Source organism: Ostrea edulis, chromosome 7 (assembly GCF_947568905.1).
Source record: "Ostrea edulis chromosome 7, xbOstEdul1.1, whole genome shotgun sequence".
In the NCBI taxonomy this organism is placed as follows: Eukaryota; Metazoa; Mollusca; class Bivalvia; order Ostreida; family Ostreidae; genus Ostrea; species Ostrea edulis.
In genome coordinates, this window is record NC_079170.1 from 20,275,170 (window position 1) to 20,293,945 (window position 18,776).

The 18,776-nt window shown below is 30.7% G+C and overlaps 2 protein-coding genes across 2 annotated transcripts in view; one reads left to right on the plus strand and one right to left on the minus strand.

The window, feature by feature from the left end:
* Positions 1-18,776, plus strand: part of LOC125655511 (complement C1q-like protein 4) — a 215,811-nt gene that overhangs the window by 80,722 nt on the left and 116,313 nt on the right. The gene's annotated exons all lie outside the window — the stretch shown is intronic.
* On the minus strand, positions 14,789-17,719 carry LOC130047899 (complement C1q subcomponent subunit A-like). The gene is made up of 2 exons (XM_056143632.1): positions 17,516-17,719; positions 14,789-15,481 (listed from the first exon to the last, which is right to left on the minus strand). Exons 1-2 carry the CDS (start codon positions 17,694-17,696, stop codon positions 15,072-15,074), a joined length of 591 nt encoding a protein of 196 aa, XP_055999607.1. The 5' UTR covers positions 17,697-17,719; the 3' UTR covers positions 14,789-15,071.

Below are 18,776 nucleotides of genomic sequence, written 5' to 3' on the forward strand. Positions count from 1 at the left end.
GAGCAACATGTTACAGTCATTCTGACACTTGGTAAATATGTCATTGAATGAGATGCAGTGTATCATATAACCCATTACTCATTATTAAGTGTCATTTATATATGCATAATCAGGCCCCATGAAGGGACTGTATGAATTAAATTGTAGAAATGCATAGAACATATAAAATATTTAAAAACCATTTATACGTGTTAACCAGGAAATAAATGTGATAGTCACATGAAGCATATATTAGGACCTATACCAAAAATTGTGAAATGCATTGCCCTGAGGTCCGAGAGTTAGGTGTAAAAGAGGAAAAAGCTCCATTACTTCTGCATATGAATTAAATGCACACGAAAATGAGCACACCGCCTGTGCCTAAATTTTGAAACTTATATCCCTTGGGGTGAATGTGGGTATTTCCCAGGATGGGACGTTGTGACTGATCAACTAAAAATACATTACATCTATGTTATACTGTTTAATTCAGAAAATTTAGCTCCTCCTTGATCAAAGTTTTTTTTTAAAACCAGTCGATATGTGATCACCCTGGACCAGGGTGAAATTCATGAATAAGTCCAAAGCTATTAATATGGACTTTAGCTTTATAATTGAAAGATGTTAGAAGCCTATGATTGACACAAATATTCTATTATGACCAAACAATATGTTATGACCTTGAACGAAGATCGGGTGACTGATAACAGTGAATGACCGGTGAATCATGATCCTAAGCGAGTTTGTCATTTGGTGACGTGAACAAAATGCCACCCGACTAGTATCAAGTATTAGTATTAGACCAGGCTTTAGCTTTGTAATGTAGAAACGTAGAAGTATTAATTGTTCTTTTACGAAAATGTTCAGATATCTAGTACTCAGAATTCAAAGATTTCAATTATAAAGACAATTTGTATTTCAAAGAACGGGCTCTCTGTATTCAAACCTGGACGATGTTCCACATGACTTAAAATACATACGTGTAGCAGTCGTGAAAACGGAATGCGACGACAAAAATTAAAGAGTTCACCGCTAACGTAAATTTCATACCAAACTTAATGTATGATGCACCATAAACTTGTCATGGTAGTTTTTTGTAGAGCTTTGAGATAGATTAAAAATATTGATTTTGAAAAGTCTCCACAATCCATGATAACGTAATCATCACATAAATTTATTCTGTCGACAAACCACGCTACATGTATCACGTACCCCATTATTTATTACACTTCATATATCCTCATTTATAACACAATGTTTCAGACAAAATGTTTTTCTACTGAGCATCCAATGCTTTTTGCTCCATTAAAAACATTCATTTAACAAAAACAGACAATTTCCAATACAATACAAAGGAATGCAACGACGTAGCAATCGTCGCTATTTAACATCGTGTACTCAGTGATGACGACTACCACAACAGATACAACTTTAAATCAATGGAAAGTAGAGGATACGTATGTTCAATAATATCTTGAAATCTAACACTTTGAAATTTCCTTTGTTTCATACAAGACTTAGTAGAAATTCACAGGAAAAATATACTCACGATGTATATGTCTGTTTGTTTGATATTCGTAGGATTGGTTAACTATATATCGTTAACCGATTGGTGACTGTATTATCTGCCATAATACTATCCATCTCATTGCGATCCAGCCTCACCCTCCAACACCTCCCAAATGCACCAACATAGTGAAGTTGAAGTGTGTTGTAGTAACATACATATGCTCCGTATGGGACGTATGGGTTGTCCCATGGTTTTAAAAATAAATAAATATAAATAAATAAGGACCATCGTGTACCAACACGTCTGATGACTGCGGTACTGTCTTTTGATGGCCGGACACATACATGTGGTCGTATGTCATAAATCATAATGAAATAAAGAAGTAACTTATATTTCACAAAACTAAATAAAAAGTAAGAAATTAATTATATTTTTTATTTATATGATAAATTTAATAATAACTTTTATTTAATTTATTCAATAAATTAGAATTTAAAAAAAAATTTAATTAAATTAAAATTAAATAATTAAAATATATTTTATTCATAATAAATTATATTTTTTATTTATATATTTAATTTATTCAATAAGTAAATTAAAATTTAACATTTTTGTATAAGTAAATATAAAATTAAATATTGAAAATATATTTTTTAATTTATTTGGATTCTAATAGAAGGTAATAATTAGTAATCGCACGAGTCTCCGTCCTTCGCCCAAATAAATCAAGATACACCGAAATAAATATACCAGAATTATTACATAATTAGTAATATTAGTAACAGGTAATAGTAATAGGGATGTAGGTATGTATATACATGTGAAATAACTAAAATATATACAGAAAAGAATTAGGGTAGGGTCGCCAAAGAAAATTTTGATAATAGAGTGCTACTAGTTATTAGTTATTAATTATAAATTTTGCCATACAACAATTTTGAGATCGTCATTAGGCAAGAATTTTGAGGTCGTCATCAGGTGCTACACCTCATACCCTGTACCATGTTTCTGTAGCTAGATCCAGCTTATAGCACGACATGGCTCCATAATTCTTATTCGATAGTATGTATTATGTGTATAAAACTGAAGATGCATAATGTAATAATTGGTGAGTTAGTAATGTTAAAATTGTATGACAGATAAAATATTAACCATAAGAAGTGGTATACTTAATTACAAAACATATAGATTTAATTAATTAATGAAAATACAGAGTAGATGCAAAATCACAAATCGCATACATCCAACAAGCTTACATATATTAAATATAATAGTATGTAGCAGGCCTGCATACATACAAACTGCGACATTGCATCTAAATGTTTGTCATAAAAAGAGAAGTTTACAAAATACATACGTATAATAACATACCTGAATTTTATGTATATTTGCATATACATGTACTTATAATATACCTGGATTTGATGTATAGCTGCATTTATACTTTAACATACATGTTTATATAAACTAAAACGATAAAAACGCAAAGTTTATATTCCTAATATTAATATGCTACGATATTTATATATGTAATTGTTTACATACTGATAAACATATAGATATACACGATAGAAAGCCCGAATTATATGCTTAGTTGTTTATATAAGTATAACACATGTAGTTGTTTATATATTAGTAAGCATATAAAAATTCAACAGTAGAATAATGATGCTTAGTGGTTTCCATACTTATAAACATGCGAAATTGTTTACATATTTGTAAACATGCATATAAACATACGAAATTGTTTACATATTTGTAAACATGCATGATAAAACCTTAGTTATACATATAAGTAAAACTTTTTACTCACCAACCGGAAGGAAACTTACGAATGATATTGGAAGCTATAAATCATGCAAATTGAAGATGGCGAATGAATAGATTAGTTACGTGGCAGCCGCTGTGAAGACGCTCATACAACGTAATTTGTGACGTAATTTGTGACATTGTGACGTTTCATCCACTGAAACCGCTCATACAACGTAATTTGTGTCATTGTGACGTTTCACCCGCTGAAACCACGGTACGATGGCCTATTATATCAATAATAAGCAAAACAGAAGGTTAAGCTAATGAATGCATTGAATATTGAATAAGCATAAATTATCAATGGAATTATAAGGACATGTAAATAATTAAGATTTTAATAGTAAAGTAATTTAACATAATGATATTTAGATTGGAAAAAAAAAAAAAAAATTTTAATGGAATTATAAGGACATGTAAATAATTAAGATTTTAATAGTAAAGTAATTTAACATAATGATATTTAGATTGGAAAAAAAAAAAATTTATATTTAATTTAATAATAATTTTAAGATGTAAATAATATGTATAAATAACAGTAACTCAACTCGTTCAAAAGTACTGTCAAGAGTGTAGAGTAACTGTCACTATTCGATGGACCACCTTGGAAGTAATGCTTTGTTTGTTTGATATTCGTAGGATTGGTTAACTATATATCGTTAACCGATTGGTGACTGTATTATCTGCCATAATACTATCCATCTCATTGCGATCCAGCCTCACCCTCCAACACCTCCCAAATGCACCAACATAGTGAAGTTGAAGTGTGTTGTAGTAACATACATATGCTCCGTATGGGACGTATGGGTTGTCCCATGGTTTTAAAAATAAATAAATATAAATAAATAAGGACCATCGTGTACCAACACGTCTGATGACTGCGGTACTGTCTTTTGATGGCCGGACACATACATGTGGTCATATGTCATAAATCATAATGAAATAAAGAAGTAACTTATATTTCACAAAACTAAATAAAAAGTAAGAAATTAATTATATTTTTTATTTATATGATAAATTTAATAATAACTTTTATTTAATTTATTCAATAAATTAGAATTAAAAAAAAATTTAATTAAATTAAAATTAAATAATTAAAATATATTTTATTCATAATAAATTATATTTTTTATTTATATATTTAATTTATTCAATAAGTAAATTAAAATTTAACATTTTTGTATAAGTAAATATAAAATTAAATATTGAAAATATATTTTTTAATTCATTTGGATTCTAATAGAAGGTAATAATTAGTAATCGCACGAGTCTCCGTCCTTCGCCCAAATAAATCAAGATACACCGAAATAAATATACCAGAATTATTACATAATTAGTAATATTAGTAACAGGTAATAGTAATAGGGATGTAGGTATGTATATACATGTGAAATAACTAAAATATATACAGAAAAGAATTAGGGTAGGGTCGCCAAAGAAAATTTTGATAATAGAGTGCTACTAGTTATTAGTTATTAATTATAAATTTTGCCATACAACAATTTTGAGATCGTCATTAGGCAAGAATTTTGAGGTCGTCATCAGGTGCTACACCTCATACCCTGTACCATGTTTCTGTAGCTAGATCCAGCTTATAGCACGACATGGCTCCATAATTCTTATTCGATAGTATGTATTATGTGTATAAAACTGAAGATGCATAATGTAATAATTGGTGAGTTAGTAATGTTAAAATTGTATGACAGATAAAATATTAACCATAAGAAGTGGTATACTTAATTACAAAACATATAGATTTAATTAATTAATGAAAATACAGAGTAGATGCAAAATCACAAATCGCATACATCCAACAAGCTTACATATATTAAATATAATAGTATGTAGCAGGCCTGCATACATACAAACTGCGACATTGCATCTAAATGTTTGTCATAAAAAGAGAAGTTTACAAAATACATACGTATAATAACATACCTGAATTTTATGTATATTTGCATATACATGTACTTATAATATACCTGGATTTGATGTATAGCTGCATTTATACTTTAACATACATGTTTATATAAACTAAAACGATAAAAACGCAAAGTTTATATTCCTAATATTAATATGCTACGATATTTATATATGTAATTGTTTACATACTGATAAACATATAGATATACACGATAGAAAGCCCGAATTATATGCTTAGTTGTTTATATAAGTATAACACATGTAGTTGTTTATATATTAGTAAGCATATAAAAATTCAACAGTAGAATAATGATGCTTAGTGGTTTCCATACTTATAAACATGCGAAATTGTTTACATATTTGTAAACATGCATATAAACATACGAAATTGTTTACATATTTGTAAACATGCATGATAAAACCTTAGTTATACATATAAGTAAAACTTTTTACTCACCAACCGGAAGGAAACTTACGAATGATATTGGAAGCTATAAATCATGCAAATTGAAGATGGCGAATGAATAGATTAGTTACGTGGCAGCCGCTGTGAAGACGCTCATACAACGTAATTTGTGACGTAATTTGTGACATTGTGACGTTTCATCCACTGAAACCGCTCATACAACGTAATTTGTGTCATTGTGACGTTTCACCCGCTGAAACCACGGTACGATGGCCTATTATATCAATAATAAGCAAAACAGAAGGTTAAGCTAATGAATGCATTGAATATTGAATAAGCATAAATTATCAATGGAATTATAAGGACATGTAAATAATTAAGATTTTAATAGTAAAGTAATTTAACATAATGATATTTAGATTGGAAAAAAAAAAAAAAAATTTTAATGGAATTATAAGGACATGTAAATAATTAAGATTTTAATAGTAAAGTAATTTAACATAATGATATTTAGATTGGAAAAAAAAATATTTATATTTAATTTAATAATAATTTTAAGATGTAAATAATATGTATAAATAACAGTAACTCAACTCGTTCAAAAGTACTGTCAAGAGTGTAGAGTAACTGTCACTATTCGATGGACCACCTTGGAAGTAATGCTTTGTTTGTTTGATATTCGTAGGATTGGTTAACTATATATCGTTAACCGATTGGTGACTGTATTATCTGCCATAATACTATCCATCTCATTGCGATCCAGCCTCACCCTCCAACACCTCCCAAATGCACCAACATAGTGAAGTTGAAGTGTGTTGTAGTAACATACATATGCTCCGTATGGGACGTATGGGTTGTCCCATGGTTTTAAAAATAAATAAATATAAATAAATAAGGACCATCGTGTACCAACACGTCTGATGACTGCGGTACTGTCTTTTGATGGCCGGACACATACATGTGGTCGTATGTCATAAATCATAATGAAATAAAGAAGTAACTTATATTTCACAAAACTAAATAAAAAGTAAGAAATTAATTATATTTTTTATTTATATGATAAATTTAATAATAACTTTTATTTAATTTATTCAATAAATTAGAATTTAAAAAAAAATTTTAATTAAATTAAAATTAAATAATTAAAATATATTTTATTCATAATAAATTATATTTTTTATTTATATATTTAATTTATTCAATAAGTAAATTAAAATTTAACATTTTTGTATAAGTAAATATAAAATTAAATATTGAAAATATATTTTTTAATTTATTTGGATTCTAATAGAAGGTAATAATTAGTAATCGCACGAGTCTCCGTCCTTCGCCCAAATAAATCAAGATACACCGAAATAAATATACCAGAATTATTACATAATTAGTAATATTAGTAACAGGTAATAGTAATAGGGATGTAGGTATGTATATACATGTGAAATAACTAAAATATATACAGAAAAGAATTAGGGTAGGGTCGCCAAAGAAAATTTTGATAATAGAGTGCTACTAGTTATTAGTTATTAATTATAAATTTTGCCATACAACAATTTTGAGATCGTCATTAGGCAAGAATTTTGAGGTCGTCATCAGGTGCTACACCTCATACCCTGTACCATGTTTCTGTAGCTAGATCCAGCTTATAGCACGACATGGCTCCATAATTCTTATTCGATAGTATGTATTATGTGTATAAAACTGAAGATGCATAATGTAATAATTGGTGAGTTAGTAATGTTAAAATTGTATGACAGATAAAATATTAACCATAAGAAGTGGTATACTTAATTACAAAACATATAGATTTAATTAATTAATGAAAATACAGAGTAGATGCAAAATCACAAATCGCATACATCCAACAAGCTTACATATATTAAATATAATAGTATGTAGCAGGCCTGCATACATACAAACTGCGACATTGCATCTAAATGTTTGTCATAAAAAGAGAAGTTTACAAAATACATACGTATAATAACATACCTGAATTTTATGTATATTTGCATATACATGTACTTATAATATACCTGGATTTGATGTATAGCTGCATTTATACTTTAACATACATGTTTATATAAACTAAAACGATAAAAACGCAAAGTTTATATTCCTAATATTAATATGCTACGATATTTATATATGTAATTGTTTACATACTGATAAACATATAGATATACACGATAGAAAGCCCGAATTATATGCTTAGTTGTTTATATAAGTATAACACATGTAGTTGTTTATATATTAGTAAGCATATAAAAATTCAACAGTAGAATAATGATGCTTAGTGGTTTCCATACTTATAAACATGCGAAATTGTTTACATATTTGTAAACATGCATATAAACATACGAAATTGTTTACATATTTGTAAACATGCATGATAAAACCTTAGTTATACATATAAGTAAAACTTTTTACTCACCAACCGGAAGGAAACTTACGAATGATATTGGAAGCTATAAATCATGCAAATTGAAGATGGCGAATGAATAGATTAGTTACGTGGCAGCCGCTGTGAAGACGCTCATACAACGTAATTTGTGACGTAATTTGTGACATTGTGACGTTTCATCCACTGAAACCGCTCATACAACGTAATTTGTGTCATTGTGACGTTTCACCCGCTGAAACCACGGTACGATGGCCTATTATATCAATAATAAGCAAAACAGAAGGTTAAGCTAATGAATGCATTGAATATTGAATAAGCATAAATTATCAATGGAATTATAAGGACATGTAAATAATTAAGATTTTAATAGTAAAGTAATTTAACATAATGATATTTAGATTGGAAAAAAAAAAAAAAAATTTTAATGGAATTATAAGGACATGTAAATAATTAAGATTTTAATAGTAAAGTAATTTAACATAATGATATTTAGATTGGAAAAAAAAATATTTATATTTAATTTAATAATAATTTTAAGATGTAAATAATATGTATAAATAACAGTAACTCAACTCGTTCAAAAGTACTGTCAAGAGTGTAGAGTAACTGTCACTATTCGATGGACCACCTTGGAAGTAATGCTTTGTTTGTTTGATATTCGTAGGATTGGTTAACTATATATCGTTAACCGATTGTTGACTGTATTATCTGCCATAATACTATCCATCTCATTGCGATCCAGCCTCACCCTCCAACACCTCCCAAATGCACCAACATAGTGAAGTTGAAGTGTGTTGTAGTAACATACATATGCTCCGTATGGGACGTATGGGTTGTCCCATGGTTTTAAAAATAAATAAATATAAATAAATAAGGACCATCGTGTACCAACACGTCTGATGACTGCGGTACTGTCTTTTGATGGCCGGACACATACATGTGGTCGTATGTCATAAATCATAATGAAATAAAGAAGTAACTTATATTTCACAAAACTAAATAAAAAGTAAGAAATTAATTATATTTTTTATTTATATGATAAATTTAATAATAACTTTTATTTAATTTATTCAATAAATTAGAATTTAAAAAAAAATTTAATTAAATTAAAATTAAATAATTAAAATATATTTTATTCATAATAAATTATATTTTTTATTTATATATTTAATTTATTCAATAAGTAAATGAAAATTTAACATTTTTGTATAAGTAAATATAAAATTAAATATTGAAAATATATTTTTTAATTTATTTGGATTCTAATAGAAGGTAATAATTAGTAATCGCACGAGTCTCCGTCCTTCGCCCAAATAAATCAAGATACACCGAAATAAATATACCAGAATTATTACATAATTAGTAATATTAGTAACAGGTAATAGTAATAGGGATGTAGGTATGTATATACATGTGAAATAACTAAAATATATACAGAAAAGAATTAGGGTAGGGTCGCCAAAGAAAATTTTGATAATAGAGTGCTACTAGTTATTAGTTATTAATTATAAATTTTGCCATACAACAATTTTGAGATCGTCATTAGGCAAGAATTTTGAGGTCGTCATCAGGTGCTACACCTCATACCCTGTACCATGTTTCTGTAGCTAGATCCAGCTTATAGCACGACATGGCTCCATAATTCTTATTCGATAGTATGTATTATGTGTATAAAACTGAAGATGCATAATGTAATAATTGGTGAGTTAGTAATGTTAAAATTGTATGACAGATAAAATATTAACCATAAGAAGTGGTATACTTAATTACAAAACATATAGATTTAATTAATTAATGAAAATACAGAGTAGATGCAAAATCACAAATCGCATACATCCAACAAGCTTACATATATTAAATATAATAGTATGTAGCAGGCCTGCATACATACAAACTGCGACATTGCATCTAAATGTTTGTCATAAAAAGAGAAGTTTACAAAATACATACGTATAATAACATACCTGAATTTTATGTATATTTGCATATACATGTACTTATAATATACCTGGATTTGATGTATAGCTGCATTTATACTTTAACATACATGTTTATATAAACTAAAACGATAAAAACGCAAAGTTTATATTCCTAATATTAATATGCTACGATATTTATATATGTAATTGTTTACATACTGATAAACATATAGATATACACGATAGAAAGCCCGAATTATATGCTTAGTTGTTTATATAAGTATAACACATGTAGTTGTTTATATATTAGTAAGCATATAAAAATTCAACAGTAGAATAATGATGCTTAGTGGTTTCCATACTTATAAACATGCGAAATTGTTTACATATTTGTAAACATGCATATAAACATACGAAATTGTTTACATATTTGTAAACATGCATGATAAAACCTTAGTTATACATATAAGTAAAACTTTTTACTCACCAACCGGAAGGAAACTTACGAATGATATTGGAAGCTATAAATCATGCAAATTGAAGATGGCGAATGAATAGATTAGTTACGTGGCAGCCGCTGTGAAGACGCTCATACAACGTAATTTGTGACGTAATTTGTGACATTGTGACGTTTCATCCACTGAAACCGCTCATACAACGTAATTTGTGTCATTGTGACGTTTCACCCGCTGAAACCACGGTACGATGGCCTATTATATCAATAATAAGCAAAACAGAAGGTTAAGCTAATGAATGCATTGAATATTGAATAAGCATAAATTATCAATGGAATTATAAGGACATGTAAATAATTAAGATTTTAATAGTAAAGTAATTTAACATAATGATATTTAGATTGGAAAAAAAAAAAAAAAATTTTAATGGAATTATAAGGACATGTAAATAATTAAGATTTTAATAGTAAAGTAATTTAACATAATGATATTTAGATTGGAAAAAAAAATATTTATATTTAATTTAATAATAATTTTAAGATGTAAATAATATGTATAAATAACAGTAACTCAACTCGTTCAAAAGTACTGTCAAGAGTGTAGAGTAACTGTCACTATTCGATGGACCACCTTGGAAGTAATGCTTTGTTTGTTTGATATTCGTAGGATTGGTTAACTATATATCGTTAACCGATTGGTGACTGTATTATCTGCCATAATACTATCCATCTCATTGCGATCCAGCCTCACCCTCCAACACCTCCCAAATGCACCAACATAGTGAAGTTGAAGTGTGTTGTAGTAACATACATATGCTCCGTATGGGACGTATGGGTTGTCCCATGGTTTTAAAAATAAATAAATATAAATAAATAAGGACCATCGTGTACCAACACGTCTGATGACTGCGGTACTGTCTTTTGATGGCCGGACACATACATGTGGTCGTATGTCATAAATCATAATGAAATAAAGAAGTAACTTATATTTCACAAAACTAAATAAAAAGTAAGAAATTAATTATATTTTTTATTTATATGATAAATTTAATAATAAATATTAGGAGTAGTAGATACATGTATAAGGTAAATAAGTTGTATTTCCATTTAACATTTTACAACCTATCTCTAGTTTAAATGCTGTCTGACGTGTTTCATGTCGATTGCTAGGCTATTTTTGACATACTGATTTTGACTAAGATTTAGTGCTCATGGCGGAAGTGACCGGTCTACAGGGGATGCTTCCTCCTCCAAAGCACCTGATCTCACATCTGGTATATCCAGGGGTTCGTGTTTGTCAGACTTTTTATTTAGTATTCCTTAAAGGAGTTATGAGATTGATCACTGTTCGTTATCTTCACCTTGCATAAAAGAGTAATATGATCGCCAAGGGCAATGATTTAACTTCAAAGCCGGTACATGGCTAAATATCTCCATTTTGACTTAAATCCTAAAATCAACAAAAGAAGAAGAAAACTTCCCGATCCAGGTTCCATAAATTTCACAACTTTGGTATAGAAGCATTCTTGGTCATTATATCTTTACATAGTGTTTATCTGATCGATATCTCTTAATAAAGAAAAGGATTTACAATTTCGTTATTTGTAAAAGTTTCGACCCCACCCCATACCTACGATGGACATCTACAAATCGCAATAGGTCACCTGGACTTTGCTGTATAAGTAATGTTATCTATTTAGCAATTCATTATCTGCATGTGTGTAGATGTGTAGCTATGAGGCTTGTACTGAAAGCAAAAATGTCCACCTAAAGATATAAACCTACCGTAATTGTGACTTAAACATAGAAGAATTACTCTAATTACAGATGACACGGTAATTCAGAAAGAGGTAAAATGTAATTAGCAAAGGGAAATCGAAAAGGCAGAATCCATGATCAGCGTAGCCCATCTAATGAACGAAATGGCAACTGAGTTTTCCTGTTCTCAGTAATCCTTCACTGTCTGTCACTTCTCAACTGAATTCTGACTGTTCCACCTTGATATATGCACATGTGCATTAGGGTCATTTCTTGCTGTTCATTAATTATTCAATATCAATTACAAGCAATCAGAATCTACCAATATGAAAACATAAATCCGGAATTGTTAGCGTACTTAGAACTTGAACGATGTCAGCTAAATCAAAAGTATAGCATTTGATTAACTGCCAATAATCTGGACATCATTTTGCTTTCCACAACTGCTGATTCATATTACTGTGTGTACAAGGCACTCAAAATAGTTAATCAAAAATGTTTGAAATCGTTCATTGTAAAATAATCAGGAGGATGACCCAAACTGTTCAAAATTTCTACTTTCTGTGGACCTTCTATTGCGAAGTGACCACATAATATTCCGGAAGATGATATATATATATATATATATATATATATATATATATATATATCGATTTATACATTACATATAATATTCAAAAATAAACCTTTTTGACAATAGGGGAGAAAAGCCTTGGGTTATTTCATTTTACAAATCATCAATTTTTCAAAGAGGGTGTGCGTTAGTGTATTTAATATTTCGCGAATTATCCACTTTAATAAGAGCCAGAATTTTGCCTTAATACAAGCAGTTCAAATGTCTAGTTGCTTCAGCTGCAAATTTCTATTGCTAATGAAGGAAATCATATGCAAAATATATATGTATCCAAGAATTCATGTCAGCTTAAACGTTATGTCCATGTCCATGTAAACAAGAGAGCTGAACGATCTACCTTTATCAATAGCTATTTAATTTGGAGAAAGCCAAATATTGTAAATCTTGCTGGGAGTCATCAAAACTGGTAATTTTCTTAGTATTTTCGTTTCATGCTTCTCCAAGCTGTTTTATTTAGATTTCGGTTTGACCAATTCCTCCCTAATGTCATTAGTTGTTGATATTTATCCATGACTTTTTCACCACTGGGTTCCTTTAAGGTCAAATGTGCATTCATGGACGGTTTCTCGGAGATTGTTCAACGTATTATCCTTTCCGACGGTCGTCCTCTGTATTTTCGGGGTCGAAATTGAACAGTCATCTGATTTTATGATTTATAAACCAAAGGATCTGTGACGTACTTATAACCCATTACTGTATGTAAAACAACGATTCTTTTAAGACATGTCCCATTTACTTGATGTCACCATTCAAAAATGAAGCCAGTAGCTAATTTTTGGAGTCTTTATATACATATATCATGACACATCTTAAGGGTTCTTGTTGTCTCTTAAACACACGTCCTAAGAGCGTAACTTTCAATTTTCCACCATGCTTTGAGAGTCTTTATTCTGATTCCTATATATGTACAATTGTAATATCGGCCGAATCTTAGAACAATCCTTGATTAAATCACGTGTATAAATTCACATTCAATTTTAACCGGTTCTAGCATTTCATTGATGCAGATAATCTGTAAGATTCGTATTTGGCCCTGATCTCTTAAGATGTAAAATGTATTAATCTCATCGATACACTTCCACGGAATTACCTATATCAATTTGACATCTAGATAAATCTACGACATTTTGCCTATTAACAATATTCACTTTGATTCATATGACGATTCAGTATATAACGTAGTGAACTCGAAAGAAAAGACACCACGGAATCTTCCTCATGGAAAGTGAAGATAACGAACAGTGGCCAATCTGTTTCACATTTGTTTTTTTTACTGTTGATGGCAAACTAATAACTCACCTTTATGGTAAATGTGTAGATATCTGCTTAATTACATTCAGCTTCCAATATTCCGTAAAACAACTCTCGAGCTTATTGTTCCGTTCCCGTTCAATTACATACAATCAATCCCATATTTATGTAGCAATTCTTCAATATCACCTGTATATTGGTTTTTATTTCTTTCAGCTGATCCAATATGTGTGAGTTTGGTTTGTTTTTTCATAATTTTATGAAACCGAGACAAACGTCTGTTAAAATGGATGCTACAGAGTTTCAAAGATATCGTTTAAAAAGTTTGTTTCCCCAAGTGCCGTGGTCGTTATACAGTATATATCGCGACATTCCATGCTATCTGACGTGTTTCATACCGTATAAGTTTTACATACCAACTTTAGGGCCGTTCTATATATATTGATTTGCCTTCCGATTACTCCGTTTATTTGATCAAGATATAGGGCTCAACAGGGGATGCTTACTCCTCCAAGGCACAATATCGCACCTCTGGTGTTGGATGGGTTTCATTGTCATGCTCTTAATTTTGTGTTACTTTAGAAGATTGGTCTGTCAGAATGAGTTAGTATGCTATCAAACATTTCGTCATTGGGCCAATAAAATTCAGCTTTCACAAACATAGCATGTTTACAAGATAATAACGAAAATTATCTTCACGAAAATGAATTGTTCTGCAGAACATCTTTAATACGTCATTGCTTTTTGAACATTTCCAACATTTTTCCTTGGATACGTGCTTATTCATTAGTGCGATACGTCAATATACATATACGTTTCAGCATTTTCTTATCGTTTAATGCATTCAGATCAGTTATAATCGACAATAATCACGATATTGACGTTTTCAAACCAGCCTCATTAATAACAAAGGCAATACTATTGATGCAATAGTGGTCTTACTACCTAAGTATACAATTGATATATTTCATCCTTTATACACTTGTGATATACAATTTTGTAAATGCATTTATCAATTTCGTCAGTACAGTCAGTCCAGTAACGTTCCAGAGAAACCAGAGTAGTGACTTCTGTGCATGAAGCCGTTGTTTTCACCATTAACTATTTTAACGTGGTCACCTTTTCTTGCCTTTAAAATCACAGTTCTACTCAACTGCTGCCAGGATATACCATAGTTAGCAGATGCTATATGAACAGATCCTACGGCATTATTGTTCATTACAATACGTATTGTTGTTGGCTTAGGAGACAGACAATCGAGAACAAACATGTAGGTACCCGCTACAGGACACGTGAAGATTCCTGTTCTGTCGTCGTATCCGTTTCCATCGTTCGTCAGGATTCCGTCATATATCACCGTCTGGCCTTTTCCAAGTTTCAGGTCTTTCGATTTAGGATAAACGGAAAAACTCACTCGTTGTTTGCGGTTTGGAAATGTACCTGACAGAAAAGCGTAACTTGCATTTACTGCTTGAAGAAAACTGATAACATTGCAGTATACATAACATTCAATATAATGGCTCTGAGCTTTTTATGCCCGTCGTTTGTGATATGGACTTTCTCGCACGTCCCTCTGTGTACCAGTTCGTCTGTTAGCTGTTTGAACACAGCGAGGAACAAAACTATCAAAGCTGGTTATTTGTTGAATCGTGGGTATGGGGGCCGTGATCTAAAAGTTGGTCAGTGTAGCCTCCTTTTAGAATATCATGCCATTAGCCACTTTTACAAATTATGGTTATATAAGCATCAAACAACTATATGTATTTACTTTTAAATATCAGCAGAGAAATTTTGATCTCTGTTTAGATATGCAACACAAATATCTATTGGTATTTACAAACCGTTACAAAGGCACGATCACAACTTTAAATATGATATAAGATTGTATCAAGCTATGTAGTTGTTAAATAATATAGTGAATCAAGAGATAAACCCATGGCAACCCATTACACAGAGCCGATATAGCACTACCAATCTGAGTATTTGTATTTCATTATATTTCTTTCCTCCGCAATCGACGTTTTGGGAAATGTATATAACTCCGTCCAATCAAAAAGCGTTTGAAGTGTCATAGGTAATCATATTATTACTTCTTGGAGATTAATTAATTTGAATTACGCAGATGAGATGCATGGGGGTTAAAAGATTAAACTAAGATTATATCAAAACGACATTGACAATGATCAAAGAAAATAGTTCTGGGACTTCATTTAAACTTAAAATTAGCTGATTTTGTTTTTAATTCTCAAAATGTTACTTCACACATACGCGACCATTCCTCACGATAAATTTTTATCTTTAATTAACGATATAGTTTTTGACACCATAAATTTGACAACAAAAATGGAAAACAGAAATCTTCCTATCTAGTGATCAGTCACCCAAAAAATTACTTTTTAAAACACCACTCTGATTCCACGCACAAGTACTCTGAAGTTGAAATAAGAATATTCTAGATTTCCTCATTGACAATATTTTTGTGATCTTTGGTGATCAGGTCTTCCAACAGTCTGTTCATTTTTTTGTTTCGTTTCATTAATATGCACATCATGTACTCAAACATCAAACAAATTACCATGTCTTGTTAAACACCATTCTGGTTCTACTCACAATTTGATATTACAAAAGATGATGGGGTTCATCATTGACAATATTTACTTAGTCTTTGGTGATGTCTTCCAACAGTCTATTGGAATACCAATGGGTACAAAATGTGGTCCATCATTAGCTGACCTGTTTTTTGCATTCTTCTGAGACAGAATTTATTATAAAGCTTCTGTATAGGAAGAAAAATCCCTTCTTGTGGCATTCAGCTTGATATTTAGATTTATCTATTAACAATACTCATTTTGATTATATGTCAATTCGATATATTCCAGTGAACTCGAAATAAAAGACACTATATTCCTCCTTTCAGATATCGTATTTAACAGAGAAGTCAACGGCAAACTGACAAACGATTGACAATGAAGAAATTGAAGTCACCTCCCCCATATTTGTGAAGCAGTATTTCATTACCACGTGCATATGGTATTTATATATATCAACTGATTCGATGCACGAGAGCATAATCTACGTATAATCAATTATCAAATTGAAGCAAACTACTGACAAATAGGGTGATGCTCCGGGGTACAAATCTTGCTTAAAGTCAGCATTTTGCAAATTCTATGTTCGTTATAATCTAATTTCTGAATGCATGTACAAGCTATAACTGGGTCGAACGCTGTTTGACGTATTTCAAAATAATTATTAGACCGTTCTGTACATACTGATTTGGACTATATATCATTTCGTTTACCTAATCAGGATATCAATGTATAGAGCTCACTTCGAATGTTACAGTTCAACAGGGGATGATTACTCCTCCTAAATACCTGATTCCACCCCAGGATTTATGAGATTGATCACTGTTCGCTATGTTCACTTGTTCATTGAGAAGGGATCAATGAATGATAATGAAAATAACCTTACCCGTTGTCGATAACTGGATGAGTTGTTTCAGTGCTGTAGAATCCAATTTGACTGTGGTCTCCGCGTTGTTGTAAATCAAATTCTTTAAGGTCTTCAGTCTGGTATCACCCTGTTGGTCTCCTTCAACAAAACCAAAACAATTTAGAAGCAAAAAAGATGATAGGATTAGTGAAACAAGCATGGTGATAGTGTGTCGACGACTGTGTAAAAACACACGGGTGATAAAAGAGGTTAAAGTTTGGTTGAATTTATACCTGATTTTGAGCAACATGTTACAGTCATTCTGACACTTGGTAAATATGTCATTGAATGAGATGCAGTGTATCATATAACCCATTACTCATTATTAAGTGTCATTTATATATGCATAATCAGGCCCCATGAAGGGACTGTATGAATTAAATTGTAGAAATGCATAGAACATATAAAATATTTAAAAACCATTTATACGTGTTAACCAGGAAATAAATGTGATAGTCACATGAAGCATATATTAGGACCTATACCAAAAATTGTGAAATGCATTGCCCTGAGGTCCGAGAGTTAGGTGTAAAAGAGGAAAAAGCTCCATTACTTCTGCATATGAATTAAATGCACACGAAAATGAGCACACCGCCTGTGCCTAAATTTTGAAACTTATATCCCTTGGGGTGAATGTGGGTATTTCCCAGGATGGGACGTTGTGACTGATCAACTAAAAATACATTACATCTATGTTATACTGTTTAATTCAGAAAATTTAGCTCCTCCTTGATCAAAGTTTTTTTTTAAAACCAGTCGATATGTGATCACCCTGGACCAGGGTGAAATTCATGAATAAGTCCAAAGCTATTAATATGGACTTTAGCTTTATAATTGAAAGATGTTAGAAGCCTATGATTGACACAAATATTCTATTATGACCAAACAATATGTTATGACCTTGAACGAAGATCGGGTGACTGATAACAGTGAATGACCGGTGAATCATGATCCTAAGCGAGTTTGTCATTTGGTGACGTGAACAAAATGCCACCCGACTAGTATCAAGTATTAGTATTAGACCAGGCTTTAGCTTTGTAATGTAGAAACGTAGAAGTATTAATTGTTCTTTTACGAAAATGTTCAGATATCTAGTACTCAGAATTCAAAGATTTCAATTATAAAGACAATTTGTATTTCAAAGAACGGGCTCTCTGTATTCAAACCTGGACGATGTTCCACATGACTTAAAATACATACGTGTAGCAGTCGTGAAAACGGAATGCGACGACAAAAATTA